This window comes from Marmota monax, unplaced genomic scaffold (assembly GCF_021218885.2).
Source record: "Marmota monax isolate L192 unplaced genomic scaffold, Marmota_monax_Labrador192_F-V1.1 WCK01_AAM20220418_F8-fsc00011, whole genome shotgun sequence".
Taxonomy (NCBI): Eukaryota; Metazoa; Chordata; class Mammalia; order Rodentia; family Sciuridae; genus Marmota; species Marmota monax.
Window position 1 is genome coordinate 7,089,010 of NW_026693082.1, and position 27,523 is coordinate 7,116,532.

General features: G+C 37.2%; 1 protein-coding gene across 9 annotated transcripts in view; it reads left to right on the forward strand.

Annotated features, from left to right (window-relative positions):
• Fry (FRY microtubule binding protein) overlaps positions 1-27,523 on the forward strand; it is a 407,101-nt gene that overhangs the window by 293,123 nt on the left and 86,455 nt on the right. For all 9 annotated transcript variants that reach the window (XM_058582514.1, XM_046454025.2, XM_046454026.2 and 6 more), the window contains 13 exons: positions 6,111-6,369; positions 7,752-7,934; positions 9,769-9,855; positions 11,798-12,057; positions 12,456-12,645; positions 13,253-13,377; positions 15,823-15,880; positions 16,716-16,807; positions 17,077-17,249; positions 18,398-18,558; positions 19,810-19,920; positions 24,066-24,220; positions 27,367-27,466. In XM_058582514.1, coding sequence (XP_058438497.1) covers positions 6,111-6,369; positions 7,752-7,934; positions 9,769-9,855; positions 11,798-12,057; positions 12,456-12,645; positions 13,253-13,377; positions 15,823-15,880; positions 16,716-16,807; positions 17,077-17,249; positions 18,398-18,558; positions 19,810-19,920; positions 24,066-24,220; positions 27,367-27,466 — 1,954 coding nt within the window. The remainder of the gene's footprint in view (positions 1-6,110; positions 6,370-7,751; positions 7,935-9,768; positions 9,856-11,797; positions 12,058-12,455; positions 12,646-13,252; positions 13,378-15,822; positions 15,881-16,715; positions 16,808-17,076; positions 17,250-18,397; positions 18,559-19,809; positions 19,921-24,065; positions 24,221-27,366; positions 27,467-27,523) is intronic.

The window sequence follows — 27,523 nt, forward strand, 5'->3', positions numbered from 1 at the left end:
TGACCCTTCGCAGAGCCTTCCCTGCTGAGCTCTCTGGGTCCCCCAAGATTCTCCACATAGAAAGGGGGGCTTTCTTCTCTCCCCAGTGATTGGGAGATCTCTCGCTCCCTTGCCCAATGTGTCCTGCTTCATTCTTTGAGCACAGGAAGATTTTTTTCCCCTAATAGTCCAAGGCTCCTCCCCTCTGTCACTTCCTCCAGTGCATCTAAGGGTTTGCTCTTCAAAATTTACCCTCCTTTTTCAAAAATTTGTCCAAAATATCATCATAGTGTTTTGAGAATTAAATAATGCATATAAATCACTGAGAATAGGACCTAGTACAAAATAAGCTCCCCCCAAATTAGTTGTTTTTAAGTATCTTCATATTTGAATGATATATATACCATGTTGTACAATGCTATTTCTATACATTATGTTATCTAAGCTGGATATATATTCATCCCTGATTTTAGACAAGGAAGTTGAACTTCAGAGGAGTAAAACTGTTTGCCCAAATTCACAGAACTTTCCTGCAACCAAATGTCATTGGTTTTATACCAAATAGTAAGCGCTACTTACGCAGTGTTTCCTTATAATTTGTGGAAATGTCTGACGTAATACATACACAATTCCACAGTCTTCTGTGGCACCTGAAACACACTAGCCACTGTCTTGCGTTCACGCTTCTTGTATGTATGTGTTGTGGAAAGCAGTTAGTTTGTTTGGTGTATCTGACAGGGAAGTACTTCCAATAGTATATATTGCTCCCAAAATTCACTATTTCTTCGTTTTCATCAAGATACAGTTTAATGCTCTGCAAATAGCTGTAAGTCCACTCTTTAAAGACCCCTGAGGCCACCACCTAATGAGTTGGTACAGTGACTGACAGTGCATTTATTAGCAAGCCCTCCTTCTGGAAATCCTTATCTCCTGGGCTTTACCTTGAAACCCTTTCTTCCTCTGCTGCCCCTGGGGACATGGTGACATTATTGGGCAGCAGCTTCCTCCGAATGACCTTGTTTTTGTCTTGCCTAGTTCAGAGGAGGAAGCTTCTCCTAATGATCTTTTCTTCAGGATATGGTTTGTGAGTTTGAAATCCACGCCCCCCTCCCTTCATTGGCAAAACAAGTGAACAGCCACATTATTGAAAGCTACCGGGAGTGGGAAGCCTACCTTTGTGCAGGTGGTTTGCATTAAAAATATTTATCCCATATGGCCCACCCAGAAGGCTGCTTTGTCCAAGTTCTCATTCTCCTCATTTTAGAACATGTCCTACTTAATTCAGCAACAACCTTGTATGAGCAGCATGGCCCTTGGGATCATGCCACTTGCTTACTCTAGATCACGGCAGAAGGTCCCTGGAACCGTGAGCGGTGGCACACAGGGTCTGTGCAACATGTGCCTGCATATTTGCTCTCTGATCTAAGCAGTCGTAACCATGGTCACAGCTCCTGATGCCAACCGCTTGAGGGACAGCTGCAGTTAGTGTTGTAATATTGGTTTCTCTGGGTATATTTTACTGCTGTGTCCCTGTAGAGACATTTCAATCCCCGTCAGTGATTTTATTCATGTGTATCCATGCACCTGAGACTCTGAGGCTCCTGGGAACCACCTCAGTTTCTTAGGAATCTTGTTTGAGAGCCATCTCCTCCCCCATAGTCAGACTTCTCCACATGTTGCTTCTCTTAAAGTCTCTCTGTTCTCTTTTCCAGTTACTGTCACTAAACTTCCTTAGAGGACAGGGCTTTATTTGGCAGGCAGGGGATGGGGTATGTTTTTCTTAATTACAGTTGTACTCTTAGTTTGTAGTCTGAACTCCTCTGCTTTAGTGGTCCAGTTTCCCTATGGGACATCCTAGCTGGGAGTTGACAGAGTTCCCTCACCTCTCCCTGACCCTGCTAGACAAGGAGACCTCAAAGGACTTGCAATAATGGAGGCCAGTCTCCTGCTGCTTTCCTGCAGAGCTCAGGGACTCAGAATGGCTGGATGTCTTTCTCATTTAATCCCAAGTCATCTCTTCCTTTTTAGTTAGCTATTTTTTCCTATTTTGTGTTTTACATAAATCTTTACCACCCCATGTTCCTCATTTGCTTCCATAGTGACTTGTCCTGATGGGGTAGTTCCCCATCAGTCTCGGTTCCATGGCAGGGAAGACTTTGTCTTCTATAAACATTCTGCTTTTGCCATAAGCTGGGCCTTCTATCCCCAAAACCCCTTCCTCTAGGAGTATCTTTGGGCCCTTTCACTGGTAGAGCATGTGGACACCATCGTTCCAAGAGACATGGCCACCTTGAACAGTACAGACTCCACAGCCTGAGGCTCCCAAAGAGTCCTTCAAATGATCCTGAGCTGTGGGCTTGGAATTTAAACAGATTCCAGATTGCAACTCATTCATGAGAGCAAAGATAGAGAATAGAATTGATCTCATTTGCAAAGCTGAAAGCATTAGTCCTTATTTATGGGCTTCTCCTAGGTAGACCACGACATGGCTTTTATTCTTGGTGCTTTCCTAGTGTTGGTTTTTTTCTGGCTACTTAAATAAAGAGCCAGAAAAGGGAGCTTACACAACAGAAATCTGTTATTTCACGTTTCTGGAAGCTGCAAGCCCAAGATCCAGGGCTTTCTGCCTTCTGTGGAGTGTGAGAACTTGTCCCCTGGCTGTGTCCCAGGCTTCTGGTCATCTGCAGTGTTTGACTTTCCTGGGCATATAGAAGCAGCACACCAAGCACTGTTTTGTCTTCCTGTGATGTCATCCCAGTGCACCTGTCTGTCTCCAACTGTCTTCCTTTTATCAAGATGCCAGTCATATTGCATTAGGGACTCTCCTCCCATGTGACCTCATCTAATTTGGCTAACCATATCTGCAGTAATCATATTTCCAGACACGGTCACATTCTAAGGTACTCAGGATCAGGACTTCAACACATGATTTTTGTGGGGGACACAATTCAACCCACAGCAATGAGCCATATCATTACCACCTGTTAACATTCATTCAGTGAACTGCAGTTCCTGGTTATGCTATTGCTTGTCCTAAACATGGTGGGTTTTTATCTGTGAAAGTTTTATTTCCTAAGACATTTAGAACCATAGAGAGGAATAAATGTAATAAATTGGAATAATAAATGTAAGATGAGAAGATGGCTTCAAGTACAGTTTTATAAACCAGTGATTTCAAATCATGGACTGCTAGTGGGGCCCAATGGTGCGTGCCTATAATTCCAGCAGTTTGGGAGGCTAAGGCAGGAGGATCTCAAGTTCAAAGTCAGTCTCAGCAATGGCGAGGCACTAAGCAACTCAGTGAGACCCTGTCTCTAGATAAAATAAAAAAAATAGGGCTGGGATGTGGCTCAGTGACAGAATGCCCCTGAGTTCAACCTCCAGTACCCCCCCCCCAAAAAAAAAAAAAACCACTGCAAAGATCATTTAGAGTTACTTGGAAGTGAAGGGGGTATTTCCTTCCCAAATGAATGGGCTTCAGGCCTTCTACCCCAGCTTTAACAGAGCAACTCAGATTTTCTGTATTATATATGGAGTTTATACTAGATTCTCCAGAGAAACAAATAATAGGATACGTATATTGGGGAAAGGGATTTGTTATAAGTAATTGGCTAACACACAACCATGGGGGCGGCAATCAGAAGTCTGAAGGGTGGGCCATCAGGCTGGAGAGCCAAGCTGACAGTCTGTATCTGAGAACTGCCTGCTGTAGAACCAGGAAATAGTCCGCTGAAGTGTAAAGGCAGCCTGCTGGAGAATTCTGTCTTGCTTAAAGGAAGCCAGTCTTTTATCCTGTTCAGGCCTTTAACTGATCAGATCAGGCCCATGCACAGAATGGAGAGCAATCTGTTTTACCCAATCAACTGATTTTCATATTAATCCCATCCGAGACACCCAGGGTTTGGCCAGCTATCTGGGCACTGTGGCCCGGGCAAGTTGACACACAAAATTAACCATCACAGAGCTCTACATAAAACTTTGTTAAAAATAATGGTTCTGCTACTGGTGGAAATAGAAAGTTTGAAAACCCCTGCCTTAGACAATCCTTAATTGGAAGCCCATGGTAAAGGCCTGTTTTCTTTCAGCAACTATAATCACTTAAGAACTATAGATTTAATTGCAAAAGATTTTCCTGAAGAATTAGCCTAGAACTTCCTTCTCGGCATCTTTGTAGAACTTTATGGGCTTTCAAGACAGCAAATATATTCCCTCTTCAGTGTAAATCTGTAACCTAGAGAGACTTTCACCTGCTTTGTATTGTAAAATTTGGACCAATTGGTGTCTTAAGAAAGGAGTTTGCTTAGCTTATTAAGCTTTTGAAATACTGTCTTCTTTTAATAATGCATAATTGGGGCAGCTTGTTCTGTGGAGAAAAATATGGATTAATGATTAGAAGTCCTGGATTGGAATCCTGGCTCTTCCCCCTGATACATTACTGAGTGATTTCCTTCACCACCCTGGGGCCACAAGTTCTTATTTTTTGTTGAGAATCCCCTCTTCATGGGGGCAACCATGAATTTAGACATGTTCTCCGACCCTGAACACCTCCAAGCCTGAGTCCTGGAAGTTGGTTCTCAGTGTCTCTGATCTCCATCTCCCCCTTCCTTCCCACTCCTCTACCTGGGTCGAGCCCTATGACTCATTGACTTTGAGTTGTGACGACCTGCTCTCAAACTTGGTCTGGTTCCTTCTCCAAGCCATCCTCATTTTTTTTTCAAATGTGAATTGAATCACGTTTCCCTCTGTAAAATGTACAGTGTACTGTTTATTTTCTTCTTTTAAAAATAGCTAACTGTTGAGTGCTTACTACGTCCTCATTGTAGTGGTAAACACTATACATGGATCATCTCCCAAACAGGTTTATGAGGTGCAGTACAGTGAATATTTCCATTTTACAAAAGAGGAATTCGAGCCTTAGATTAAGTTCCTAGCCTGAGGTCATAGGTCAGGTAGCTCTGCAGGCATTCTGACACAGGACACTCTTACCCCTTCTCTGCAGCGTTCCTCCCTAGGTGGCCGACAGACCCTTCAAGGTGCTGTCTCGCTCCCTTCCCACCACTGCCTGTCACCCTTCTTGTGCAGGTTCCCCACCTAATGGCCAGGTGGAACACAATATCCTAAATGCCACACACAGTAAGTATAATATCTGAATCTTAGGAGGCTCCCAAGTATTCCTAAGTAAATGAATGAAAGAATCTCTCAAACATTTTGGTACCTGTCCAGACTTAATATTATTATGTTTCTGTTAAAACAGGAATACATTGAAATTCTTTAGTTGACTAAGAGTTTCTCAATCTTAGCACTACCAACATTTTGGACCTGGTAATTCTTTGTCATCAGGAAATGTGTATCATAGGATGTTTTGTAGCATCCCTAGCTTCTACCCACCAGACAGATAACAGGAGTACACCCCAAACTATACAAAGAAGAATGTTTCCAGCATGTATTCCCAGATGTGGGGGGTTAAGGCAAGAGAATGGCAAATTTAAGGCTAGACTGGACAGCATAGCAAGATCCTATCTCAAAAATCATCATCATCATCATCATCATCATCATCTCCAGACATTTCCCAATTCCCTGGAAAAGAAAATTGATAGAAGATCATTAGCATAACTCCAGTTAAACTTCTGAATGTGTCCTTTGCTCTTCCAGCTCCCAATGTGTCTTGCTATTAAGAATGGGATTTGATACCAATTTATTCTGTAGTCAGTAATGTATTAAAAAGTGTTCATATACAGCAAAATGCTATATGGTATCTCAGATTGCATTCTGAAAAAGAAAAGGGAGAGCCAGGCATGGTAGTACATGCCTATAATCCCAACAGCTCAGAGGCTAAGGCAAAAGGATTGCAAGTTCAAAGCCAGCCTCAGCAACTTAGCAATACCCTGTCTCAAAATAAAAAGGTCTGGGGATGTGGCTCAGTGGTTAAGCTGGTGAAGGCTACATGCAAACTATTACCGTTGCATCTCTTCTGTAAATCTAAGAAGTCTTTGTTTTTTGAAGTATTCATTGAAACCATTTACCAAGCAAAAAATGAAGAAGGCTTGTTTTTTCAGACCCAAGCAGAAGCAGAGATAAATATGTTCCTTCTTAGCTCTTAGTGACCTCCTTGTCTTTGATTCATTTCACAGGCTCTCTATTCATATGGATGACGAACTGCGACATATTGCACAGAATTCTCTTCAGGGCTTACTCGTTGACTTCTCAGACTGGAGAGAAGACGTGTTGTTTGGCTTTACCAACTTCCTGCTCCGGGAGGTGAACGACATGCACCACACGCTGCTCGACTCGTCCCTGAAGTTGCTGCTGCAGCTGCTCACCCAGTGGAAGCTGGTCATACAGACCCAAGGAAGAGCCTATGAACAGGGCAACAAAATCAGAAACTCAGAGGTGACTTCCCCTCTCCCCACCAGCTTGTTCTTTATTCTACTACACGTGTGAGTGAGTGGCAGCCCAAAGAAGCTTCTGGAGTTCCTCCTTCCAGCCACTAGTGTAGGGAACTTCCTCTGGTGCTGCCCTTAGTTCTGTGCCGGCACACACTGCGAGAGAGAAACTCAGGCATAATATAGTATGTCAGGTCAGACTAGTTGACACTGTGGAAGTTGGTTTTACCAGAGAATTATGATTACAGATCTGTTTGTAAGAGCAAATGGCTATAGGACATGGAGTTGAGCTAGACATGGATATTGATATGGGTACAGAAATAGATATATAAAAGTTTTAGCTATCCACTGATTTTTGGTTGGTTTTTTTTTTGGGGGGAGGGGGTTGGGGTGTTTGTTTTTGTTGTTTTACTCTGCAACATAGGAATTGTTCTGCCAGTATCCACAGAGAAGAAAATGTAGTCTTGTGGCTTCTTGATATTTCATGTTTCAGTCATGAATGGCAAAATGTTTTGGAGAGTAGATTGAGAAGGAAGATTGTCCAAAGGAGAGCCAGGGTCCTTGTTGCCAGGCAGAAAGCTGGCATTGGCATTGGGCAGATGGAGACAGGTCTGGCTGGGAGGAGCATCGCTGAGGGTCTGAGGATTGTGGAGGCTCAGGACAGCACATCAGCATCCAGGGAACAGCAGGGATGAACCCCTCTGGGGATGGGCTGACCTCAAAGATGGTGTTCAGGTCCCTCTTCCTTCTGTGTCTGCTACACATGCTGAAAGATGACAGTAGAAAAAAGGGGGTTGTATGTGCTTTGGAAAGGGAAATGAAGGTGGAATCTGCCATATCATCTGGCTTGCTTCTGCTTTAGGTTCACTTGTTTGAAGTTTGGGAACTTTCAGAACTTATCGTGTAAATGTGCCAAACCTCAATGAGAATCTAACAGACCAACAAGGAAGCAAGTGTACATAGAATGTAAAATGTTTAGAAATTCAATTTAGTAGTATGTAAAAGTCTATAGAGAATTTAGATGAAAGTGAATTAGGCCATTTTGATCATACATATAGATATTGCATAATCCCAAATGCTATGGAGAGAAGCTGTTTTTTTTTTTTTTTTTTTTTTTTGTTAGTATTATCAAGTTTTGAAAAGTTATTTCTCATCAGACATACCAGATGGTTGATAATATTCCAAAGCAGCAGTTGATCTGAAAAGTAAAAAGGGATCTAGAATATTTCACGAAGAATAACAAATCCATAGAAGTGTCTGATTCAAAGTCATTGTCATTTAGTATTCTGTTACAAGGTCAAATGTGCCAAAAGACATATACAAGAATATTTTTTCCTGCTTGCATTGGTCTCTTGCTGAATACACAATGTTGTTCTTATTCCATGACAGCTCATTCCCAATGGTGCCAGCCACAGAATGCAGTCAGAACGAGGCCCTCACTGCAGTGTCCTCCACGCCGTGGAAGGCTTTGCTCTGGTTTTACTCTGCAGTTTCCAGGTGGCCACACGCAAACTGTCTGTGTTAATCCTGAAGGAAATCCGAGCTCTGTTTCATGCCCTGGGTCAGCCAGAGGTATGGATTACTCTTCTAAATTCTCCAATTTATTTCTTTCGACTGTTTTGAAATTTAGATAAAAATTACAAATAACACATTACTGTTTTGTGTACTCTCGTGTCACCTGTGGTATTGACAGTTTTCAGTGTATCATTGGGATTATAATGAGCAGTAGTGTCCTCTATCTTCTGAAGTTAAGTCATATATCCTGATAGCAATAAAGAAGACCATTCCTGGTCACTAAGGATGTTGCTTTCCCAAGTAAGGAATTTTATGATTAATTGTCATATTTGTGTTGGAGAATAATCTCTATAAAAATAATGTATTCCATTTAAAATGAGAGGTACCAAACAGTCTGGTTAACTGAAAGTTGTTTCATCTCAATGATGTTAAGAAAATGGCTCCATAAGAAACGTATCCTCCTCAGATGGGAGAAGGAAGCTAATTTTAAGTACTATCAACTCCAGCCAACCTCCCGCTCTGGTCAAGAGCAGTATACTTTCCATGAGATGTTACAGCTCGTGACCTGCAGCACAATTGAAGAAAACCGGCTTTTATGTCACATACTTCTTTGCAAAAAATGCCACTTTCAATTTTCTGGTTTTAAATCACTGATCTCGATTTCATGATCCTCACTGTGGTCACAGTTTTTGTAAAATATTTTCAAGCTCATCACAGTTCTTTCTGTTCACATTTCTTCAGATAGCTTTTTGGCTATTTCAGGGCCACATTGCTGGCATCTGGTAAATGCACCTCCAAGGCATGCTGTATTTGGTGAACCTCCATTAAGTTTCTAATTATGATAGATAACAGTGATAGTAATTACCATGTACAAAGTCAGGCACTGTGCCAAGTGCTTTGCACACGTTATCCATTTTATCTCACAATAAGAATTTATTTTATTTATCCTAATGTTACGGATACTAAGACTGAGGTTTAGAGAGGTTAAAGGACTAATCCCAGATCAACAAGTAGGATATTAGAGTCAGAATTCAAAGCCAGATATTTGTATATATATTTGTATACTATCTCCAAAGTTCCCTATTCTTAATGGCTACTCAACCAGACTGTGTCAAGGATGTTTCTCAAACGTTATTTTCTTTGACCAGCCACAACTTCTTCAAAACCATTCTCATTTATCATTGAATACATACATTCCAAGGCTTTCATATAAGACTTCTCAATAAGTCATTTTATGTTTTCAAGTTTCTCTGTAGTAAAGAGCAGCAAACATATGCCTATTCATGTATGATGGATATGTACATATATTCTTCATATCAAATAATTTTCAATAAGATACCTTCTCTTATTTTTTTCAATTTACTTCTTTTCGTAAATAGCTGCATGCCACATAAATATCACAGAAAGTCTGTAGTTATTCTCCAGTGAAGTTTCTTTTTGACGAGAATTCAGTCACTGTCAACAGTTTATCAATTATTTTAGCGAGATAGCAACTTTAAAATAATTGCTGCTTTTTTGGTCTGAAAAAGCCTGTTCTTGTAGGGTTTCCATGCCTTGAAGGGAACAACAAGTGAATACTTCAATGACTAATGTACTACACTGGTTTGGGGGTTCTTGTGTGCATGTATGAGTCTATGAAATTCAGGGAAATGTCTTTTGAGAACAATGTGAATTGGAGTTCTAAATTATCTTGCCCTGAAACTCGAAAGAGAGAGCTCGGAACCTCTGGGGTTTTCTGCCTTACCTTTCACTGTCTTGGCTCTCGCTCCTCTGTGACAAACCCCTTATCGGTGTCTTGCAAGCTGTTGTGCTTCATGTACTAGATGGAGGCAGTGGGTGGGTGGGAAGGATTCATTTTCCCATGGAGAATAATCACCTCCTCTTTGTACAGGATGATGACAGGCCAATGATTGATGTCATGGATCAGCTAAGTTCTTCCATTCTCGAAAGTTTTATTCATGTAGCAGTTTCGGATTCAGTAAGTACTCGTTCGATTCTGATTGCTAGTAGTGCTTACATCTAAGCTCTGGACCTACCTGAAAGAGAGTGTCAAAGAAAAATTATGTGGCTGGATTTGGGGATTTAGTTAGATTAGTAAAAAAAATGCAAAGTTACTTAGAAAAATAAGATTAGCTTTTCAAATGATAGCTTAGAAGACATTCAGATAAATTTTAAACAAAAGTTAAGCCTTAGGAAAATAGATATTTTTCAAATTACAATTTCAAAAAGAATTGTTCAAGCTTCTTACAGAAAATCAATTTGTCTCACTCTTTATATTTAACACAATATACATACTTAATATTTAATTCATATTGTACTTAATTTTTAATATGGTAACTTCTATGTATGTGGTACTTTACTGTTTGCAAGGTGCTTTCACATTTATTATCTCATTTGATCCTCAGTTTTTGAAACTCAAAAACATCATGGGGTGGGGAGGTTGGGGATGAAGTCATCAGTAGAACACGTACTTAGCATAAGTGAGGCTCTGGGTTCCAGCCCCAGCACCAGAGAACAAAAACAAAACTGAATGTTAGTGAGAGCCCAGGCTTGCCTGGTTAGACTCTGAATCTAGCAGAACTTTATCTGCTACACAAATACATTCTTCCTTTTAAAAAACATATTGGCAGCTTTCAGATTTCCTGAGCAAGTAGAAGGGAAACTGAAACTCATTTTAGTTATCTGACTTTTAAAAAATAAAAGTACAGTAAGAGAACCTGGATTCATTTCAACTAAATAGCTACGAGAGGCAGGGCAATCTGGGACAGCTAGCAGGATCCACATTGCTGACGCCTGATGCAGATACTTGTCAGAAGTTATAAATGAATACAAACTCTGAAGACATTTGTTAGCTTTTCTTAGCTTTTTTTAACTGAGATTGAACACAGAGCCCTGTTTTTAGTAGTCCTGTGCTTGCTTCTGGACATCATAATAATTATTAAACTGTTAGCCAGGCACTGCGGACCTCCACCACAGTATAGAAGTTGTCTGCTGATTTTTGGAAGTTCCAATTCTTTTAGCATGGAACGGAACTGTCAACTTTAATTCTTTTATATGCGTATCTTACTTTCCTAGGGGTGCCTTCATATTTTGTTCTTGTGATTTTGTTCTGTTTATTAGAATCAAAATCTTGAGGTCAACAATTCTGCACTTAGAAAGATGCACAGAGGTGGGGAAAGAGGAATGGGAAGCAGTGCCCGTTTCATGCCAGGTGTTTCTGCATCCATTATCCCTTATCCTGAGATGATGCCCAACAGACATGGAGGAAGTGTCTTCTCCTGGTGTAACAGCTAGATCGTTTGAAAATTGGTGTCCCCAAAACATTGGTATCTGCACTTAAAAGAGAATGAAATATAAGAACTGATATTTATTACATATATGTGTATTATATCACTTATTACCAGTTTTTATAGATGTTATATATTACTGATATATGTATATATCAGTTCTTATATTTCATTCTCTTTTAAGATATATAATATATACAATATAAAATATATATGTATAGCTATATTACATATCAAGTATGTATAATATTATGTGATATATTATATAATATAGATCACCTTCCAGATGTTTTGAAACATTATTTTTGCTTGCTATCATAGGGCAAGAGTAAGTAGTTATCTCAAAAATCATCAGTAAAATGCCGTTCATAAAAGGGACTATGCTAAACCATCTCTCTAAATCAAAGGGAAGGTGTTTCAGTCTGAGTAAATATAAAGAAGATCACAGCTAACACACACACACACACATACACACTGATGCAGGGATAAAAACACATTTATGAATCTCAGAGATAACTAACTTTTGAGATTTTAAAATGGCAGATCTGTGGTATGGAAGAAGGTGCACTCATCCTGGTGAGGATGGGTCATTTCAGTTCAGCTTTGATTGACTGCCTACCTCTGTGTCTGCAGGCAACGTTACCGCTGACCCACAACGTGGATCTGCAGTGGTTGGTGGAATGGAATGCAGTCCTGGTCAATAGCCATTATGATGTGAAGAGCCCTTCCCACGTCTGGATATTTGCACAGTCCGTCAAAGACCCCTGGGTCCTCTGCCTTTTCAGCTTCCTCCGGCAGGAGAACTTGCCCAAGCACTGCCCCACAGCCCTCAGCTATGCCTGGCCTTATGCCTTCACTCGGCTCCAGTCAGTGATGCCTCTGGTGGACCCCAAGTAAGGCAGCTGTGTGTTTTCCTCTGTTTTGCTTATTTTACCATTTGCTCTCTTAAATTTTTATTTTATATAAGAAAATGGAATAGTATGATCCTTTCTAAGTTTCCTACCCAGGATTCTTAACATTGAGTAACAACAGATAAGAAGTCTTTCTCTAGAGCAATTTTTTTTCCCTTAGTAATCAGTATGATTATCTATGTATAGAATCTTAGACTCTAAATGATGAAAGGGGCCATAACTTTCTATTCACTCAGCTTCTCATCCTGTGCAGATATTCCCTGAACAACATCCTTGACAGACGGCTGTCTAGCTGAGTACTTCTTGTGATCTTTCGTTAACAAGTGATATTTAAAATCAAGGGCTTAGTTTCACTCTTGTTTTTGACTCCCTGATTCTAGCAGCCCAATTAATGCCAAGAAAACCAGCACTGCGGGCAGTGGAGACAACTATGTTACCTTGTGGAGAAACTACCTTATTCTCTGTTTTGGAGTCGCAAAACCCAGTATTATGAGCCCAGGACATTTACGAGCTTCCACTCCAGAAATAATGGCGACCACGCCTGATGGTACAGTGAGCTACGATAACAAGGTGACATGACATGCTTCAGAAGAATTATTCTGTAAGGTTTTTTTTTAGCTTGTTTGTCTAGAGTTCCCAGTGCAAATTGCACTGTGCCTGCCATCTGGAGTATTATGGGATCAGATTTTCATCCTACACATTTCTAAATTCCATTGAGTGTTTATGTGAATAATTTATTACTCCTCTCTGGCAAGAAGGGAACCGATGATAAAGAGAAGTTGAGAAACTTGCTTAAGACCATTCAGTGACTTGTATTTCTAAGTGCCCTGAGGTCATATTTGTTTTCTACATACCATATTTCTCTCACTTCTCACCAACTTTTCACCTTTAAACCATGCCTTGATTAAATGGTGTTGTTCCAATAGTTTTATAGACTTATATGGTTAAAAAAAGATGATGACTGTTATAAAAAAAATTGTCTTTAGAATTTTGTGTCCCAGTTGGGAATTACCTTCCTTGTTCTGTATTAAATTCGTGCATTTTTTTCCTGTAATGATGGCAGTGCCTTGGGATGTGGCTCAGTACTTTGAAACTGTTATAATGGAATCCTCATGTGATGAAAGGAACCATCGGTTACCATGTTACCTCTTTTTCACTTTTAATCAACTTGTTTCAGGCCATAGGCACCCCATCGGTGGGAGTTCTGTTAAAGCAGTTGGTGCCTTTGATGAGACTAGAGAGCATTGAGATCACAGAGTCCTTAGTTTTAGGATTTGGAAGAACAAATTCCCTTGTTTTCAGGTACAGTAGTCTTAATGACTTTTTCTACATGCATACATGCTGCTGCTATTGTAGTTGCTTTTCTTAGCTTGAGTTTGCGTGTATGTATTGGTGTGCACCTGGAGAATTCGTAGGCTTCGTGCGATTTCCTTTGTCTTCTTTGGTTGATATGCACGTAATGAGTGTTCCTTGCAACTGCCTCACATTTCACTTTTAGTTATTGCAGCTTTGATTTTTACCTCTCAGATCTGATTTCACTTGCAAGCTTTGTTTTAATTAACTATAAATGAAGACGACTCCCCATCAATCCCCAGTTTGCCAGACTGCTCAGAGGCTGTGATATCAAATAATAACAGTATCTGTTCATCTGCCATTTATCCAATAGACTCTTAAAGGTGATGCATGGGTAGAACCCTTTTGAGTGTTTTCAATTTGGCTGGCTGATTTTTCTGTAAGGTACTTTCTCTTGCCTTAAGAGCAACAGCAAACCTGATTTTCTGGATTCCTTTATTTTGCATCTTGCATCGGCAATCAAATAAAAATTCCAATGAGGCAGCATCAAAGTATTTTGAAAAAGGCATTGTAAAATGTTCCTTTGGGCTGCTTCTGATGGTATTAGCTAAGCAATGAAATCCAACATGGACAAAAAAAATATGTATCAAAATTTTCCATGGAAAGGGAAAAGGGAAAACTTCAAATATCTAGGAGAAACTCTATTTGAAAAATAAAGATTATTGAGATGTTTCAGAAATAACTGAAAAAGACCCATTAAGTTATTCACTGACAATCAGATTTTTATCCTTAAAAAATAATAAAAATTTGGGGTTCTCATTTCTTGAGTTCCAGTGAACCAGCATTTTACTAGTTTTTGTTTATTAGCTAAAATTAAGCTTCATCTTAACATATTTATTATAAAAAGATATAATAACAATAATATTATATTATATATAATATATATAATATATAGATATATATTATATAGATATTGTAACAATAATAATGATGAAATGACTTAAAGTTCTTTCCCATAGAACATAAATCTTTTTGCATATTTTGTCCTTTCACTATTCATGGAGGTAGGTGACATTTTTTAACCCCACCACCATGTGCATCTGGAAAACTTAATGTCCCTAAGCCTCAGTCTCCTCAACTGTAAAGTTGGTATAACAAATAGAAATAAAGTGCATCTCTTTAATTTAAAAAAAAAAAATGGTATAATAGAATACATCTCATAGATTTCCTGAGACAATATATTAAATGTAAATAGGCACTCCATGCACATAAGTAACATTTGGAAACTAGAATTTGTTCTGTAGAGGAGACTATTAATATGATTCGTATTTTTTAGTGCCTTAGTTTTATCTGTTTATTTTTATGTGGTATAAGGATCGAACCCAGTGCCTCACACGTGGTAGGCAAGTGTTCTGCCTCTGAGCTACAACCCTAGCCCTTATTCGTATTTCTTTGATAAAGAAATCCTAGCATATGTATTAGAAAAATTAGGACTAGAAACCAGATTTTCTGTCTCTCAGTGCAAAATGCCACTGGGTTTGTGCCTTCCTGTCCTTGGATTTCCTTAGAGGGTGATGGCAAGCAGCATAGAATATCCTACCAGAAACTGCAATTTTCAACCATGCCATATATTATAGACTAAGTTAGTACTAGTCTGGTGACAAGCTGGAACTCATAATCTTGTGTTTTGACATAGCAATTCAGAAGTTGTTTCTGAAATTTTTAATTCAGAAGTTATTTCTAACTATATAGGTTGACAAGTATAAATCTAAAAACTAGAGATTCTGGGGACAGGTGAAGGGTATATATGTATGATATACAATGTATGTTAAAATGATCAAACATATTTTCACCACACAGGAAAAATCATTTTGATGGCAACATCACTAGTTTAGTACCTGTCATAATTTTTATTTATCATATAGCTCAAATAAAGAAATTTAGCTCTGAAATCCAAGGATTTCATATTTAAAATCAACTGAAAATAGTCTCCAGAGCATGTATCCCAATGTTAGCTCAGAACAATTACACCCATCTCTTTTCTCTAATTGTCCTGAAATTTTCTTGTGTATAGAGACTCAATTATATTTATTTTCAGTTTCATAGCTCATAGTAAATTTAGTAAGCACTTGAAAAATATTCCTTGTTTAATTGTTCAGATAAGGGTTTTTTTTTGCCAAAAGGATCACCAGAATATTAAATCACAACCAAGTCAACAGGTGTATATTAAGCCAAAATTACATGCATGGCACTGGGATTAAGACCAGTAATACAAAGTATAGACCAGTACCCTACAGTTCACCACATGATGGGGAATTTTGGAGCAGTCAGAAAATTATTATATCAGAAGCAAAATGAAAACAAAGCAAGGAATTTAGGATTGAATGGACATATTTGGTGACAATTTTTGTATCAATAACAATGAATTTCAAATGGAATCTTTTGCCTCCATAGAGAATTGGTAGAAGAACTTCATCCATTAATGAAAGAGGCTCTAGAAAGAAGACCAGAGGTAGGATTTTGAATTTCAATAATTAAGACTTGGCTTATTTGGACAGTGGCATGAATTTAAATCAATTCTAGGAGCTTCTCCTAAAGAATGCAAACACCGCCACATGCCTTTAACAGTAATTCTTAATATTTTACCAAAATTTGTCATTTTCCTTACTTTTCAATATTCAAGTATTTAGTATACTATGGTTCCAATTTTAAAGCATGTTATGTCCTAACTATATAATTCAAAACAATTTAGTCTTGTATATATTGTTTTATTACATTCTTTTGCAAAAGGTTTGAGTTAAAATTTAAGTCGGTTTTTAGTTTGCTCGTTTGTTTACAAGAAAGTCAATGGCCAAGAAAACTATTTGTTTCATTTGGTATCTGATACATTATTTTCCCTGAAGTGAGTCCACTTCAAAGTTCACTTATGTACCAGGATTAGTAAAATGACCAAAAAAGAAGCTTTCCATACAGTAGATATGATGATAACAAATGGCAAAAATTCAGCAATTAGACACACAGTGTTACGTCTATGACCAGACTTGATGGGATTCTCAGTGTCCCCTGTCCCACTCCACTAGTTTCAGGGGTTCAATCTTTCACCACTGGGAACATCTGGGAAACGAGGCTTGTTAGTTCTCAGCATTCTCCCCTTAGGTGTATTTATTGCCTCACTTCTGATCAGCAAGCATTGTGTCTAAGCATTAGGAATAAGGAAAATGCATGTTGTCTTTTATGTTTAAAAAGTGAAAGTACTAGACGCTGCCTTTCTGTAGTAGTCTCCTAAAGTATAGTCCCCCCGACGTCTTTGCCCGTGACTGTGAGTGCTATTACCTCCTTCTACACAGAACAAGAAGCGCCGAGAACGGCGGGACTTGTTAAGGCTACAGTTACTTCGAATTTTTGAGCTTCTGGCTGATGCTGGTGTCATAAGTGACAGGTAGGAACAAAATTCTACTGAGTTGGTCTCTCCTCACCAAACTAGCCTTTTGGTCTTCTGTTTCATCTCTCTCTTTTCTCTTACATATATTAACTCAAAAAAGTTTTTTTAAAGCCTACTTTTTCCATATTCTTCTTACACTGTATAAACAGAACAGATTTTACTCCACGAATCCTGATGTGAATCTTATTTTTCATGACGCCTGTGCTACTTTGATGTAAAGAGTTGATGGTCTAAAAGTTTGATATTTTTTTTTTCTTTTATTCCAGCACAAATGGAGCCTTAGAACGGGATACATTAGCTCTTGGAGCGTTGTTCTTAGAATACGTGGACTTGACCCGCATGCTCCTAGAAGCTGAAAATGACAAAGAAGTTGAAATTCTTAAAGATATCCGGGCACATTTTAGTGCCATGGTTGCCAACTTGATTCAGTGCGTTCCAGGTGCAGTGATACATCTTTACAAATTACCTTTCATGCTTGGAAAACCACTTGTGCTCCTTAGGACTCTGCTTTCCTCTTCAATTCTCCTAGCCCGCATGCCCATCTAGGATGAGATTCATTGTTTGTTTTGAGATACTTGGAAATGCATGTTAGAACAGGTTGTCATAGCTCAGCACAGAATTGGAAAGGGAATAACAGGAATCAGACTGGGTTTTGTACTTGTCATTTCTATTTTTTGTTTGGGTTCCCATCTGAAAAGGAGCTCTTATGATTTTTATAGGAAGGAAGTAATTCAGAGGAAACATTCATACAAGCTTCATTTTATCACATTGTCTCTGTGCTAATTGACGGACATATAATTTCAGCAATATTCCTGCTCTCTGCTGCCACCTCATCAACACATGGAGTAGAATTCTACATCACTTTAATATATTTTACATTTGATTTAAGTATTACATTATTGAGAGAACTATCTTAGTTAATAATGTAATTAAGTATTACACTATTGAGAGAACCACAGGGCAAATGGGTATGAAATATTTTCATTTGTCAGTTTCATATAAAAAGTGCTTTTTTGTTTAATTACAAAAAGCTGAAACTCAAGTCATGTGGCCACTTTTCATTATTTTGGTGTTACTAACCTTCTTACCACTGTTCCTCATCCTTGAAGATCCTAAGTTAGGATTTGGGTTACAGTCTATACTGCATTTCACAGTCCTTCCTCACAACAGGGAGCAGCAATAGGAAAACTTGTCATCTGTGAGAAACAGCTGACTAGGAGTCATCTTAGCTGTCAGTGTGAAGAGAGTGTCTGCAGGTCCTGTGGTCTGTCTCTCCGTCCCACTCTGAGTCAAGGTGCAGTTGGCTGCAACATGAAGGGAGGAAAAGTGCACATGTAGAAAGAAATGATTTTAAAAACTCAAGTTTCATTACTAAAGAAAACCGGAGTTAGGGAGCTGGGAATGTAGCTCAGTGGAAATGCACATGTTTAGCATGCGTCAAAAACTTTAAAAAAATGGAAGAAAGGGAAGGGAAGAAAAGTGGACTTAGAAAATGAGAGTGTTCCTTTCACAAAACTTGAGAACCTCACACAGTCCTGATATAGACTGCACCCAGTCAGTACACCCTGACTCTGTTTTCCTCCCCAGTGCACCACCGAAGATTTCTCTTCCCCCAGCAAAGCTTGAGGCACCATCTCTTCATCTTATTTAGCCAGTGGGCAGGACCCTTCAGCATCATGTTCACACCTCTGGATCGTTACAGTGACAGAAATCATCAGATTACAAGATACCAGTATTGTGCATTAAAGGTAGGGGATGTGTCTTCTTGCTGAATGGCATTGGTCAGATCAATGATCTCCATCCTTAAACTAACAGCCATGTCTTGAAAATAAGGGCTGGGGGTGTAGCTTAGTAGTAGAGCACTTGCCTAGTGTGTGTAAAGCCCCTGGGCCCAATCCCTACGATGACAAAAAAATAAATACAGTTAAAGTAAGTAACATGATGTGATCTAACAAAATAGAAATGTACATGCAAAAAAATGGACACACACATATAAATACATAGATTGATCTCAGAAACTTCCAAATATACACATTAACATAGGTCAATAGGTAAATGTTAATATTCCACCTGGGCTCACACTTTGAAAATGTTAAGCTTTTTAAAGCTCTCACTTTTATCCAGTGTTTCTCCTATCTGAGACCATATGGTTTTGCTTACTTACTCTTTAAGTCATTGTTTTGTCAATTGACTTCCAACCTTAAAAAAAAAAAAAAAAAAAAAACAGATTCACCTCAGGTTCAAATCCCCTTTTATTCTTCTCCTTTCCTTAGCACACTGCAAGAAATGTTTCCATACTATGAGGACTTCTCAAAATCAGCAGAAATATGATCCTTATAGCCTAATGTCTTTTAGAAAAGTAACTGCCTATCAGCTCTGTCATATGCACCATAACTGATTCAGGTGAACTTTGAGCTCAGCACAGTTAATGGAAATGATGAACTTGACAGACATCTGGTCCTACCATGTTTAAGTCAGAATCCTCTGTTTCCCCAACCACTTCAAGGAACCAAAATTTATAGTCTTTTATTTTTTTTTTTTTTACCTTTGATTAGGATCATAATTATTTATTTTGCTGTTTCATAGGTTTTCAATGCAGTATATTAGTCTAATATCTGACATAAAAACAAAATTTGAAGATATAAATATATCTTATAAGCAGAAATTGTTCACTTGAAATCATTGAAAGAAAGTTTATTTTACATATTATGAAGTGTTCATTTTGTTTTAAATACTTTTCATCATATAAAGATTTGTTGTAATTGTAAAAATCACATAGCTAAATTGATAAACTTTTAATGTTTATTTAAAAACCAAGTTTGGAATATGATATTTTTATTGATTTGGCTAAAGAATGCTTTAAAATCTTGGAGGAATAACTGCCTTCATAGAACCTCATCATCTGTACTTCTGGCAGTTACATCTTATAAAGTCAGCTGGATGTAATACCATTACAGTTCCAGGTTTCATGTCCTTGTTTTATTGTCTTTTATTATCAGGCAATGTCAGCAGTATTGTGTTGTGGCCCTGTTTTCGACAATGTGGGCCTTTCCCCAGATGGATACCTATATAAGTGGCTTGACAACATTCTGGCTTGTCAAGATTTAAGAGTAAGTAGTAGCAAAAATATATTGTTTTTAAATGTCTTTGGAGTTTTGCCTCGTTGAATTCCTGAACTCTGGAAGCATCATTTACAACACAATTTCCTCCCACGTCAGCTACGCTAGTGTAGGTTTATGGGTTGTTCACATTGCATTATGATACACCAGGATCAAAAACACAGTAGCATTTACCAAAATTGACCATAAACTGGTCATAAAGCAAGTTTCACATAATTCAGATCATTAAAATGATACAGATTCTGTTATCTATTCCTAGTAACATTAAGCTAGTAATGAATAATAAAAACATAACTTAAAAAAAACACTTCCAGATAACCAGTGGTGAAAGAATAAATAACAGTGGAAGCTAGAAAATGTTTTAAACTGAAGAATAATGAAAATACTACATACTAAATTTGTGGGCTATAAATAAAGCCTTGCTTAGAAACATATTTGAAATATATTGACTTAGATGCATGTAGGAGAAAGAAAAAAGGCAGATAATCAATGACCTAAGCATCCATCATAGAAAGTTAGAAAAAAAAATAGCATATCAAACTCAAAATACAACAAAGAAAAGAATAGAGATAACAAAAATTAATAAAGAGAAAAAAATTAGTGCTAATGATCATTAAAGTCAAAAATTGAATTTGTTAAGACTAATAAAATTAATAGAGGGCAGATCTGGTCAAGAAAACAGTGAGAGACGTCTAATGCAAATAGGAGCATTACTACAGATGCTACATAGTAGAAGTAAAAGGGAACACATGAATATCTTGATGCCAATGAACTTGAAATTTTAGATTAAGTAGACAAATTCTCAGAAAAACACAACAGAAGAAAATCATTCCTCACTAATGAGGAAAAACTAGCGCAACCAAGAAAAAAATGTTTGATAAAGGGTGTCTGTTTAAAAAAATACACCTTTGTAGTAAACATCATGCTTACCAGTTAATATAGAAAGTATTCCCTCTGAGATTAGAATGACCAAGAAAGTTCACCTTTTACCACCTCCATCACTGTTATACTAGAGATCCTAGCCAGTTCATAGGAAAAAAAATACGAGAAGTGAAAAAGAAGAAATAAAACTCATTATTCACAAATGACACAATTAGGTATACAGGAAATCCAAAAGAATCTATAGATTTATTTAGCAAAACTGCTGAATGAAAGATAAAAATGAAAAAAAAAATCAGTTATATTTCAATATATAGCACTAAGCAATTAGGAAAAAAATTGTAAACATTATACCATTTATAATAGCATTTTTAATTAGGAACTAACATTAAATACTTAGGAATACATCAAAGAAAAATGTATAAAGCCCTTTTACATAGAAATATATAAAGCTTTAATGAGAAAAATTAAAGATCTAATAAATGGTAAAAGGACCATATGTATGAATTAGAAAATTCACTATTATAAAGCTGTCAGTTTTCCACCAAAATGATAGAGACATTACAAACCCAGTCAAAACCCTAGCAGGATGTTTGTGGCAACTGACATGTTCTTTTTAAAATATATATATGGAAATGTAAAAGACCAAGAAAGGTAAGATAATTTTTAAAAACATAAGCAAAGCAAGAGGATTTACTTTAGCAAAAATCAACACTTATCATAAACTTACGGTAGTTAAAACACTAAATATTGACCTGAAAATAGATAAATATATAAATGAAGTAGAATAGAGAGGAAAGAAATGAATCACGTATATTTACATTTTATTTACCTCAAAGGTGGCACTACAGAGGTGTGGGGAAGGGAAGTTTTTTTCAATAAGTGTTTTTGTCAACAAGTTATTTGATTGAATAACCATATTTTTTAAAAAATTAAAAAGCGTAATTTGATTCCTTCCTCACACTATATCCAAAACTGCATTATAGGTAGATTGTAGATCTAAATGTAACATCTAAAATACTGAAGTTTCTTGAAAATAATATAAAAGAATATCTTCATTCTGGAGTTAGGGTTAGATTTCTTAAACAGGATGCAAAAAGTTCTAACTATAAGGAAGGACTGATTAACTTTTGTCAAAGCACACCATTAAATGCATTACTAATAGAGATGTTTGTAACACATAACTAAGAAGGGATTTTTATCTAGAATATATAAACAACCCCTACAAATAGATATATACAAACTCAATAGAAAAATGAGCAAGAAATTTAAGCAATTCACAAGAAGTTATCTAAATGTCCAAGAAGCATAAAAACCTCTCCAGCCCATTAACAATCAGGTATCTTAGTCCATTCAGGCATTTTTAACAAAATACCATAGATTGGGTGACTTAACAACAATAGAAATTTATTTCTTACTGTTGTGGGGACGAGGGACTCTTAAGATTAAGATGCTGGCAGATTTGGTGTCTAGTAAGGGCCACTTCCTGGTTTTTAGATGGCCATCTTTTTGCTGGATCCTCAGGTGGTCGAAGGAAGTTATGTGGGATTCCTTTTATTACAGAGCAGGGAGGAAGAGCAAGAAGAAAAGATTAACATTAAACAGATACATGAGGTGGGATGGAAAGGGAGAGAAAAGGGAAATTGCATGGTAATGGAGGGAGACCCTCATTGTTATACAAAATTACATATAAGAGGTTGTGAGGGGAATGGGAAAATAAACAAGGAGAGATATGAATTACAGTGGATGGGGTAGAGAGAGAAGATGGGAGGGGAGGGAGGGGGGATGGTAGAGGATAGGAAAGGTAGCAGAATACAATAGTTACTAATAGGGCATTATGTAAAAATGTGGATGTGTAACCGTTGTGATTCTGCAATCTGTATTTAGGGTAAAATTGGGAGTTCATAACCAACTTGAATCTAATGTATGAAATATGATATGTCAAGAGCTTTATAATGTTTTGAACAACCAATAAAAAAAAAAGATAGTTATCAGATTCATATGAGCACTTAATGGTAGGACTCATCACCTCCTGAAGGACTCATCTCTGAATACTATTACATTCAGGTTTAGGATTTAACACATGAACTCTAGTCTGTAGCATCAGGGAAATGCAAATTAAAATCACATGAGACACAAAATTATATACTGTATAACTCCATTAATATAAAGTTGAAAAACTGAAAAAAACTGCCCAAACTAATTAATAGTGGTAGAAGTCAGGTAGTGGTTGCATCGGGGAAAGAGAAAGAGGCTATTGATTAAGAGAGTGCTCACAAGAGTCTTCAGTGGTGTGGTAATATTCTGATCTGATCTGGTGGTGGGCACACTTGTGTGTTCAGGATAATTCATCATATACTTATATACTATCTATGCATTTTATACTTCAATGTAAAGTTTCTAAAGCACAACACAAACTTGCTGATTTTCTTTCAAGTCAAACTTAACTTTGAAGTTATCTTCAGATCCTTTGCAGGCACCAGGCTTCTCTTGGATGAATGTGCGTGTTCACTGACCTTCCAATATTTTGACAGTAGCTTCAGGAATTTTCAATGAAGTGTTCTATCCAGTGTAGTATTTTTCCATATGAAAGCCTCTGATTACAACTAATCTATTGAGACTATATTTCTTTTTTCTCAAATTTATATTTTAATTAACATATAAAATTGTATTTATCATATACAACATATTTTTAAATATGTAATATGCACATGATTTACGTATATATATTCTGTAATGTTTAAATCTAGTTCCTCTGTATTCGCTCATATAGTTATCATTTGGAGCATGAGAAAACTTAATATGCACTCAGCAATTTTCAAGAATATGGTCTATCACTATTAATTGGTGTTCTATAGTATATCTTTTGACTTATTCCCACTAAGAGACTATAACCCTATTTGAAAGATTGGTAGCTGAGCTTCACACAGTATATTTTATAATCAAGACTCATAATCATATTCTCTGATTTTTTTTCCTTAAAAGACTTCATATACATGAAGATCATCCATTTTTGTATTTGATTTAAACCAAATGAATATATTTCTCAGAAATAGTTAATTAATTTATTACATGTCAGTTCTGTTTACAATATAAGATCCTCTTAGAGAAAAATATGTGGCATGAAAATTAAACAAAATGAATGCTCTGTCTCCACTTTTGTTTTACCCAATTTATACTGGCTAACCTTAATCTTGTGTCTTTCTTAGAACCTTCTTGCATTAAGTATGAGTAATTGCTTTGTTCTGTGTATTCAGGTTCATCAACTTGGCTGTGAAGTTGTTGTCTTGTTATTGGAACTTAATCCTGATCAAATAAACCTTTTTAATTGGGCCATTGACCGATGCTACACAGGTTCCTACCAACTTGCATCCGGCTGCTTCAAAGCCATAGCAACTGTATGTGGAAGCAGGTATGAATTTTTGTAATTAGAGGCTGGTGGCAAGTATAGTAAAGGTTGCTGTTCACAATATGAATGATTGAGAGCTGACTGCTTTGCAATTATCTGAGTAGAGAAAATCCTATGAGAATACAAAGTGCCTTACTTGTCCCCAGCAGATAAACTACCCCCTTTAAAATTGAAGTTACATTGATTTCTCTCATTTGATCAGGAGACTGATTTGTTGTTATAGTATCCTTTTGAATTGTTCACAAATTCACAGTGAAGTATGAGAGCTGAATTTGAAAATTATAAAGATACATTTAAGGAGTTAAAGGAATGTCTAGAAATGTCTATGACAGGTATGAACTGTCAGCTCTTCAGCCATCTGTAGACTAAATCAAACCCAGGAAGCAACCTAAGATATTGAAATCTTCATCCAAAACTCCAGAAATAGGGCCAGGATAAGGGTGCAGGAAATGACAGAAGGACCTGTGACACCCTACACTCCATAGATTACACTTCCTTGGGGAGGATTAACCCCAGGACTTCCATCAAGCCAAGTATACACTCTACCTTTGAGTTACACCCCAGCCCCAAGACTAAAACAGTAGCCCTTGTTATATAAATGAGTCATTTAATGAAGTTCTTCAGCACTACAATTCATTGAGGAAAATAATTTTATAGCTGAGATGAAAGGGTTAATAAAGAGCCTCCAGATCACAAATCCCTAAGGAAGAATTTGAATCTTGGAAAATTTAAGAGAATGCAATTCAAGTTTATTTTTGAAAAGACTCACATAGAACATCAATTTTCCTTTTTAAATTAAATTTTGCATTTTAAATTGCCATCTTGAACTAATGGATCAAGGGAATAAAAGTGAATTAGCTTTAAATTTCAACCTATTATGGATCTAAATTAATAAGACCAGTATTTTAGAATACATCTACTTTCAATGTACCCAAAATGAGCATGATATTTAAAGAGACAGATTTCTCTTAAAATTCTTTTTCTTTAAAAAAAAATAGATAACTTTTTATGTCTAAAAATTTTACTGTCCATAATCTTGAGTAGCAGAATTATTAGTGTATATATATATATATATATATATTATTCTCCATAAAAATTATAGCATGTGACAATAACCTCCACTGTCTGATTTCCTATCAAATTTTATTTCTTGATATAAGAATTACTAAAAATTATATCTACTAGACATTGCCAAAATAACATTGTTACAAAAAAAAATTCTTTAGTGTGGTTTTTTTTTTTTTTTAGATATTTCAGGGTTCGAAAAGTAAAGTTTTATTTACATGATTCTCAGATTTTTTTAAATTGTACTTCAATCTGAGACTGAGACCTCTTTGATTAAATGAAGGAAAAAAAAGTAACAGTTTTACTCTCTTCACTGCCATTTTTCCCAACAGTCTTGATATGAACTATCATAAGTCAAATTTATTTCACTGCAAAACCATCTCAAAAATACCACACCACATGCCTCTGACTAAAATCTAGGTATTTTTTCCTTAGGGGACACAAAGCAATGCTTCATGAATTTATCAAGATAGTCTCAACTTCAGCAATTCTCCTGGTTACTGGCTTATAAAATCCTGTGTTACTGGTAGATGTTTGAAGACATCATCCTCAACTGTTTTGTCTCGCAAACCATTCAGACCACAAGACAGTTTCAGAATTTAAGGAGTTGGCTCTCCTCCCTTTCTAAATTCGTTCGTTCTCCGTAAATTCGCCTGGTAGTCTAGACAGGCTCCAGAGGGGCTGAAGCAATCTTTGTGCTCATGTTTTCAGCATTTCTTTCTTTTCAAGAGCAGTTCTGGTGTTTCCAGCTTTTGCTTTGTTTCTGTAAATTTGCTTCTGAGATAAGCTATTTGCCTTATCTTATGAAGTATGTTCCCAAAAAGTCTTATACAAACTGAGTCATATTTTAAATTTCTCAAGTTCTCTGTGTAGTAACTCCTACATGTCATCTTCTAAAGCAAAGAATCCTTCTTGTAAAATAAATAATTATCCCCTCCTCTTCCACTGAGGATGATCATAGGCCGGATTGATTTTTAGAAGAATATTGAAGTTTCATTTATTAAGGTTCAGTAACAATTGTCTTTTTATGTGTTTTTTTTTTCTTTTTATTGATTCTTTTTAATTATGTATAACATCAGGATTTATTTTGACATAATTATAAAAGCATGGAATATAATTGGTTCTAATTCAGTTTCCTGTATCTCTTCTTTCCCTTCCCCCCTCCCCCCTCCCCCCACCCCCCCCCTTCCCTTCCCGCTGATCTTTCTGCTATTTACTTATAGGGGTTTTTATTAATGTCTTTACACAATGGTGAGATTCACTGTGGTGTATTCATATATGTACATAGGAAAGTTAGCTCAGAGTCTTTCCACTGCTGGTCATCTTTGGCACCTACCTGCTCCCTAACCCTATCCCCTCCTTTTCCTCTACTTAATTTCTTCGTTCAATCCACGACACATAGATTCTTTCCCCTTACAGAAGGGGTCTTGCTGTTTCATTCTTGTGATCCTTCAAAATGCTTTTTTCTCTGCCTAGTTTCATCCGTTCCATGGCCTGGTGTCTTGAGGTGCTTCAACACGTGGTTTCCTTGTTTCCACCTCAGAAAAGCCTTTCCCAACCCATAGGGACGTAGGTGTTCCTCATCGGGATTCTTGTAACATGCGGTGGGTTCCACCACCGTGACGCTCATTAGAACCACACTGTACGGTTTGTCCTCCCAATTAAGCTGCAGTCCAGCCGCTCTAGCTTCCTAATTATCAGTGCTTTGCACATTGTCCCTCATCATTATTTGGTTTAGATGGATCAAATGAAAATCTTAATTCAGTGGGTTATTGAGAAATTTAGTACACATGACCTCTTCTGTCCTTTCCATTATGTTTGGTTTTCATGAAAGTGTATCTGCATCAGATAGAGTTCTGTGTGCTTCATCCTGGTGTCCCAACATTCCACTTAGTACAGGAAGAATCATTTTCCTTCCTTGACTAATACATGGCAAAAGAAGGAGGCTGAAACCAGCCAAAGGGGCAAGGAGTGTCAGTACGCGTGATTCAAGCCAGTGTGGCATCTAAAATTGTGAGAGAGAACAACCTATCAGGATTTCTAGCCAGGCTGCCTTACAGACTATGCTGTGTTCTTGTTTTTAGGAACTATCCCTTCGACATAGTGACGTTGTTAAACCTCGTTCTATTCAAGGCTTCTGACACCAACAGAGAGATTTATGAAATCTCCATGCAGCTCATGCAGGCACGTATCATTTTTCTGGCATGGAAAATGTTTATCCTTGAGGATAGAACACGTTTG